The sequence below is a fragment of the Phocoena sinus genome, chromosome 3 (genome assembly GCF_008692025.1).
Source record: "Phocoena sinus isolate mPhoSin1 chromosome 3, mPhoSin1.pri, whole genome shotgun sequence".
NCBI lineage: Eukaryota > Metazoa > Chordata > Mammalia > Artiodactyla > Phocoenidae > Phocoena > Phocoena sinus.
The window spans coordinates 94,625,108-94,633,290 of record NC_045765.1 but is presented as its reverse complement, the minus strand read 5'-3'; the positions used below and the strand labels follow the sequence as shown (position 1 = coordinate 94,633,290).

The 8,183-nt window shown below is 40.4% G+C and overlaps 1 protein-coding gene across 1 annotated transcript in view; it reads left to right on the top strand.

Moving 5' to 3' along the window:
* Nucleotides 1–8,183, top strand: part of ERAP2 (endoplasmic reticulum aminopeptidase 2) — a 39,671-nt gene continuing 31,488 nt past the window's right edge. Inside the window, exons 1-3 of the mRNA XM_032628898.1 lie at nucleotides 1–90; nucleotides 2,045–2,737; nucleotides 6,455–6,593. Of these exons, the coding sequence (XP_032484789.1) occupies nucleotides 2,187–2,737; nucleotides 6,455–6,593 (690 nt within the window). The 5' untranslated portion in view covers nucleotides 1–90; nucleotides 2,045–2,186. The remainder of the gene's footprint in view (nucleotides 91–2,044; nucleotides 2,738–6,454; nucleotides 6,594–8,183) is intronic.

Genomic DNA, 8,183 nt, shown 5'->3' with positions numbered 1-8,183 from the left:
AGTTATGCAAAGTTCTGAATCTTACTCTAATAGAAAGTGAAAGCAAAAAGAAATTCCCCTCCATTCAAATCTGCAACAGCCTGGATTAAGGTAACACATCAACATTTCTCTTGACTTTGTCTTAAAATCGTTATTTTTTCAGTGAGAATAATGACCTGAACTGAAGGTATAAAACTTCTGTCTTGAGGAGCTCTTGCAGCCTAAGGTGGGGATCTGGGGAAGGTGGGTGAATCTGGCACTACTGTATTGGAAAGTTCGTGCAGTGCAGTTAAGGATAGGATTTTATTTAAGAATCTGTTTAACTGACTCACTCTCTTTTGGAGATTCTCTTAGCTTTTCCCAAATGTTTGTTGCAGTTCTTGTATCTTCCATGTCCAGATGTTTTGTTCAAAACACTAAAGCACAGTATAATGGAAAACCCATTAGACAAAGGGTCAAAGAACTGTATTTTAGTCTCGATTCTCCTTCAAACTTCCTATGTGATTTTGGGAGAGTCACTCACCCTCGGTTTCTTTATCTGGACACGAAGGACTTGTACTAGCTGGCCTTTAAAGTTCTTATCAGTTCTAAAGTTAAAGACTACATGAGTAAATATCAAGGCCTTTTTCTCCTCTTTTACCAAAAATATATAACTTCCTTTGGGTATGTCTGCTACACATGGGGGCAAAGCACCATAATTTAGGCCAGAGAATGTGAGTTATAGTAACCACAATAAAAATTTAATGTTTAACATTCATTACATGCTAGCTGCTGTGCTGTGCCATATTCTTCACATGAATTATTACACTTAATCCTCTCAATGTTAGTGTCAACCATTACCCTATCTTATAGGCGAGGAAACTGATGCTCAAAAAAATCAGAAAATTTGCCCAAGATCATTCAGGTTAAGTACCATGGAGCTAGAGTTGGGACACAGGCACTCTGATTCCCAAGCCCAGGACCTAACAAATAAATAATTTCATTTTTCAAACCATCAGAAATTCAAGCTAATAGACCAATTATGGTTTGATATATCAGAGGCCCTTGGAACATTGGGATTTGGTAGCAATAATTTAATGCTTGTCTAAAAAGAGGGGAGGAGTGTTGTTATTTAACCATTATTTTCTTCTTTTTCTTTGTTTCTTTAATAATATTTGTTGATCTGCATTAATATTGCAAATTGGAAAATTGAAGTAACTGTTTAGACAATTAATTCAAAAGAATGTGTTAATGATAAAAAAGAAAAGGAAAGGAAACCATTCATGGGTTTAAGTTGAAGCAGGGAGAAGGTAAATAGAGGCAGGTGACAGGGTGGGTGTCAGAACTGAATACCTAAATTAACCACATATATTGTTTGTCCTTATTTTATGTTTTGTAGTGTTAGCCTTCTAACGAGAAGAGATTGTCTTAGTTTTATTTACAGAGGCAGTGTGAGTTCAGTTCGATTTGTGTTTTCAAAGGTAGCCTGAGATGAGGAAGACCAAAGCAACTTTTAAAAATACTCTGTTTGAATATTATAAATGAAATTTTATTTCCATGGCTTTTGATATATTGGAAATAAACTGAGGGTAAACACTTAGCTTGACCAGCATCCTTTATACCAGCAACCATAGAATTGGGCCATTCAGCTGTTATTTATTGAAAGAGGTGAAGTTCAAAGCCATTGATAATAGTAATATCTGGTATCCAAAGAAGATTGAGCATTCTTCATGACTTATTAAGACAAAATAGAGACACCTGTGCAGTTTATGTTCAGGTATCCAGACACACTCTTAAAATGATCTAACCAAATGTTAAAAATGCTCAAAATGCAATGAATTTACACACCTACCTTCTGCCCATTGCACAGAATGCAGAGGGGATTCCATAGATGTAATTTTAAGGCAGAGTCCCTTCAATTGAGCTCTAAAAAACTTTTATTTATAATACCCAGATGATAATTTCTACTTTATTTTGTAGATGTTTGGTACAATTCACATATGCCCATCTATTTTTCAGGTTATATTTATAAATTGAAATCTTTTTCTTCATGCTATAAATGTTTTTTTTTTTTCTTTCTTTCCAGGTTAAGTCCATTTATTGAAACATACTGTTCAGATCCTGAGTGACATAACTGGAGCCAACACGGTGCTATGGAGAACTGTGAGATTTAGCCTGGATATTAACTTGTCTTCTAGAGAATAGATTTAGTATTCCCTTCTGCTATAATGGCTAATTCACGCAGAAAACTAATATTTAATATTTACATAGGATTTTACTGCTCAGCAGTCATCCAAATATGTATTTGTTCTCAGTTCACAAGTTCATCTATTGATCAGTTCAATAAGGACCGTGGGGCTTTCCCAGTAGCCATCAATGGGGAAATATTTCCTTGGCATGAGCTAAGGCTCCCCACCATGGTCATTCCCCTCCACTATGACCTTTTTGTCCACCCAAATCTCACCTCCCTGGACTTTGTTGCATCTGAGAAGATCGAAGTCTTGGTTCGAGATGCCACCCAATTCATCATCTTGCACAGCAAAGATCTTGAAATCATGAATGTTACTCTTCAGTCAGAGGAAGATTTGAGATACAGGAAACCAGGGAGAAAGCTAACTGTTTTGAGTTATCCTGCTCATGAACAAATTGCACTGCTGATTCCAGAGAAACTTATGGCTGACCTGAGATATTCTGTGGCTATTGACTTCCAGGCCAAGCTAGCTGATGGTTTTGAAGGCTTTTATAAAAGCACATACAGAACTCTTGGTGGTGAAACAAGGTAAGATGTAGCTCCAGTTGTTTGTAGTCTTTTGTGATACTTTCCTTATGGGTTATGTCTCTTTGCCAGGAGCACGCTTCAGTAGTCATTTATGAAAAGCCCGAAAAACTATGGGGAAACTCAGAAAGAGAAGCTCTGCCATTCCTAAAGGAAATCACAATAAAGATGGGAACACAGGATGCAGAGGCATAAGTGGCTAGAGAGAGAATAACCAGGAGGAAAGGCGAATATATGACTATGACAAGACTGACATGTTTATCTCCTAGGGGAAAGGATGGTCAGTGCAGAGAGAGCTGAAATGCGGAGAGGCTTCTCAAAGGATGTTAGACTTGATCTGAGACCAAAAGGAAATGTACGTAAGATTTGGGTTGGGAGAGAGAAAATGAAAGCATGTACATTGCCCAGGAAACAGCATGACTCAAATCCAGAAGACAGAAACAAGTCAGTTTGGAGAACTGAGAAATATGGTCTATTTGATCAGCTCATGTTTATTGAGCCCATGCTATGTGCCAGGCACCGTTCTAGGTACTGAATGTATAGTAGTGAGAGATAGACTAGGGATTGGGAATAATTTAGCTGAGTGGTCAGGAAAGTTCTTGGTGAGGCGGAAGTGCATTTAAACTGAGACCTGAACTTTCATGAGGACATCTAAGGGCACAGTGTTCCCAGCAAAGGCATCAGCAAGTGCAAAGTCTGTAAGGCGGGAGTGATTGAGAGACGAAGGACAATGAGAGAGGGAGAGAAGTAGAGTAGAGAGGGGTCAGATCATGTAGAGAGAGACTTAGAGCCTCTTGTTTTAGGCTTTTACTCAGGGGCCATGGGAATTCATTGGAAAGTTCTGATGTGATGTACACCTTATAAAGATCAAGTATATGTTGATGGTACATTATAGAGAGGAAAAAGTAGAAGCAGATTATTCTTTCAGGAGGTCATTGCAATTGTTCAGGCCAGAAAGGATGTTGGCTTGGGCCAGGCTAGTGGTGCAGCTTATGGAGTGAAGTGATTGAACTTGGCATTTGTTTTCAAGTGTAAAACAGACAGAATTTGCTGACATTGACTCTGTAAGGCAAGAGAAAGAGAGGAACCAAGGATGCTTCATAGAGGGGATGATTTGGTTGTCCAGGGCCAGGGTCCATCTCAGAGGGGAGAGGAGTCTGGTTTCAGTGCTCTCCTACATTTTATCAGCTACATTCAATTGCCGGTTTGAGAAACCCCCAATACAATGGCTTTGCCACACACTTGTTTTTCTCATGCAGCAAGAAATCCAGAAGTAGGGCATCCCAGGTATGCTACAGTGTTTACCAATATTATCCAGGACCCAGGCTCCTCGTATCCTTCTACTCAGCCATCCTTGGCATATGACTTTCCTCCTAATACAAAATGATTTCTGCACTTCTAGGCATCAAGTCCACATTCCAGGCAGGAAAAGGGGGAGATGGGGGAGAGGAAAATGCAAAAAGAAACATTCCAGCTGAGTCTGACTCCTTTTACCACGATTTCTCACCCAATGACTTCAACTAAGCCAGAACGAGTCATGTGCCCACCAAGTTGCAAGAGAATCTAGAGAAGTGATTTTTTCATCAGACACATTGCCTTCCTGAACAAAATCAGGATTCTACTGGAACTGAAGAAGGAGAGTGGATATTGGTAGGCGACTTTAGCCCCGCAGTGTCTGCTGCCTACCTCCCCTTCCCCACTTCAGGTGCTCACTGCCCTCTGCAGCTCACATGCCCACCCCACAGCCCCCAGCAGTCTACTGAGGACAGCCCTTCCCAGGCCCACCTCCCCTTCCCCTGGGGACGCTTCCCCTCGTTGCAGCCTCAATTCTCAGAGGCCTATTCTCAGGTCCAGCACAGTATTGGATAGGAAACATCAACTTCTCACTGAGGTACCATGTGACCAGTGATGGTTTATTTTACTTTTTTCAAGTGACAAAACCTCCACCTAAAAGAAATATTTTAAGGATATAATCTGGGGAGATGAGGGAGACCAGAGGGGGGATTTTTTTAGAGTAGAAGCTTGGAAAGTAACATGCCTCCCATAATTAACTGCAGACTATTTCTGACTCTTCTTATGATTAATTAGTCAGCTCTCTTCATACTCAGTCACCTAGTAGGTCTTAGCACGTAGGATAATTTGTAGGACAGTGTCAACGGCATTTTATTACCTCTCTCTCTTTTTTTCATACACACACACACACACAATACACACCCACATGCATACATACACAACTTAACTTAAAATACAAAAATAATTCAGTCAACAATAATTCTTTGAGAAGCAGGAAGTCACTACTTTGCATGCAGCAGTAAAATTTTGTAAATAGCAAAAAAGATCTTAAAGTTTGGGCTTTTCCATTCTAAGACTTAACTATAATCAAAATTTCACATTAGTAAAAATTATTCCAGGTACTTGGGATTCCTTTACTCCTGTAGGACCTGTTACTGAATCCAAGTAATACCGAGGCCCCAAACAAATCATTTAGCTCCCAGTCTCACTTTTCCAGCCTGTATTATAGAAATACAGTAGACGGAGGCAATATTATCGTGACAGGCCCTCTTTTCCCTCCTCCTGGCCCTTCTCAGCCTTTATCTGTCCCTTGAGCTTTTCTATTCTGCTCTCCTTCTTCAATCAAAATATGCTGTCCAGAGTTGCTGCTTAATTAAAGCTTTAAAGCCCAAATAATAAATCTGTAATTATATCATTTCAAGCATTATCAAGGTGATGGGGTATAGAGATTTGTCAGAGTATCTATCTACCTGTTATAGTCTGAAGGCTGGACCTGCTTTGCCGGCAAGTAGAGAGAGCTAGATGTGTCTGGGGGGGAAGCTTGGGTCCCGCAGGAAGACCCTTAGCCAATGACGATACAGAATATGAAAGCCCAGCTCCTTGCCTCCAGTAGGGGAAAACTTGAAGGTGTGGTTTCCACTCCAGAGCTCCGCAGGGATGAAGCTGAAGCTGGCACCGGGCCTGACTTCTTCCTCTTCCCTGTCCCGCTTGCCTCCCTCCTTTACCTGTTTCTCTTTTTTTTGCGGTACGCGGGCCTCTCACTGTTGTAGCCTCTCCCGTTGCGGAGCACAGGCTCCGGACGCGCAGGCTCAGCGGCCATGGCTCACGGGCCCAGCCGCTCCGCGGCATGTGGGATCTTCCCGGACCGGGGCATGACCCGCGTCCCCTGCATCGGCAGGCGGACTCTCAACCACTGCGCCACCAGGGAAGCCCTACCTGTTTCTCTTGGCAGCCTGTTCTTATAACAGGTCGGATCTGCTTCCTGGGAACACAACCTAAGGCATCACTCATCTCACAGGTATTCATATGTCTGACTGAGGCCCACTCAGGTTTAGTGATGACACTAAACTACTAATTTCTTAGTCAGTTTTGAAGTCAAATTGGGCATGACTAGCTCAGCAAATTTACTAGCTAAGGGTCCTGGTAAGGTCGCTCAAATTCTCTGAGCCTCAATATCCTTCTCTGCGAGTATGAAGGTGATCATGTAAATAGAGTGCCCAGCACCATGCATTATTCATGATTGGCAGCTACTAAACAAAATTTTACCCTCATTTCTTCAAAAATAGATTCTGGATTCTCTAAGGTTATAGTTTGAGAAATCAAACGTATCACCTCCAGGTTTGATAAGCTGTGTTCTGAAGGTACAAATTCATTTTTTTTTTTTGACTTCACTTGTGTATTCTTTCTAGAATGTACTTCTTTTCACAGAACAATTGCAGTAACGGATTTTGAGCCAACCCAGGCACGAATGGCTTTCCCTTGCTTTGATGAACCACTGTTCAAAGCCAACTTTTCAATCAAGATAAGAAGAGAGAGCAGACACGTTGCCCTATCCAACATGCCAAAGGTATTTGCCAATTTTAGGAACTTTGGGGAATTGTTCTCAAAATGAACTTTGGTCTTTGTTTTGTTGTGTTTTAATATTTTGTTTGTTTTTAGGACTTATGCCATTAATTTGTTTTTGATCCTTCTACATATTACATTACCCCAATCCATCTAGATTTTAACATCATTCTGTTTGGGCATTGTTTCACAGGAAGCTTTATTTTTTACATAAAGTGATTTCTATTTTACTTGTGTTTATATGGAAGCAGAGTTCTTTTAAATCAGTGTTACTTGGCTAGTGATGAAATTCAGAATTGCCCAGAATAGCACTTCTCAAACTTTAATTTTCAGATGAGTTGTCTGAGGATCTTGTTAAAATTCAGATTCTGATTCAGTCGTTCTTGAGGTGAAGCTCAAAATTCTGACTTTCTAACAAGCTCCCAGGTGATACCACTGCTGCTGGTCCAGAGACCACATGTGGAGTGGTAAGGATCTAGAGAAGCTTGCCTGGGCCCCATCCTGGAGATTCTGATCTAGTAGTCTGTGATATAATGTCGAAATTTTTTTTTTAAGTTCCACGAGTAGTGCTTAAAATTAGTTATGAAAATTATATCTCACAGTTATAAACTTTTTTAATTGAGAGACCTCTGAACACTTTTATTTGAGTCATGTTTATACTCAAAATGCAGAGACTCTGAATGACACAGTAGACACTGAGCCTCATCTGATGTTTCCTCACTAATGATATGCTTGCCTTTTGAGCTGTTGAACGAAATGTAAAATATTTCCCCATTGCTACTTAGAAAGTAGGATAAAAATAGAGGCTCTCCGGACAGTGCTTCAGCAGGATGAACTCAGAAAGCATCCAGGTCATCATAACCCAGCCAGTGACTCCACCCTAGTTTCCTCTCTGCCCTCCACAGTGACTGTCCTCTGTGGATGAACGGGGGAAATGAGTCCATAAGCTAGAAGCTGAATTTCCCCCAGATTTCTGTTTAATGCTAGAAGAGTGTTTGCTTTGAAATACTTGCAGAGCAGATCAAGGGGAAAAGCGACACACTCCACATGACATATATCCCACAGTTTTTCCACGATCATACAGACAGCAATTTAATCTGCCTCCTCACGTTCAGGTAAAAAGGATTTGCTACTTAGCTCCAAGTCTTCTTTCTATGAACCAGATGTTCATTTGAGAGTAGTTCAGTCCCTTTCCTGGCAGCTTTTTATTAACAGAATTTTTCACATGAGTAATCATGGAGGATAAAGTAAAAATACAGTTAGTAATGCCTTTTAATTAAAATGTGATGCAAACATCAATTGTCAGTTATATTAGAATCTCAGTTTTCTATCTTTAGAAACCTTCAGTAACTTCTCATATTTAGGAAAAGTAAGTGAAAACTTTGAAAATATTTCATATAATCCTTGAACTTTGCATTGCCTCAGTTGACTGGGCCAGTTCTCTGGATCATGCCTTTTTCAGCAAATATTGGCTTTAGTTTCTGCTTCTCGTTGGCACGCCCAATCCAGACTTTCATGGTGATCCAAAAAAAGGAGAACAGAAGTAATGCTACAATCATACTCTTTGGATAATAGCTGCGGCGCTTAAGATGGG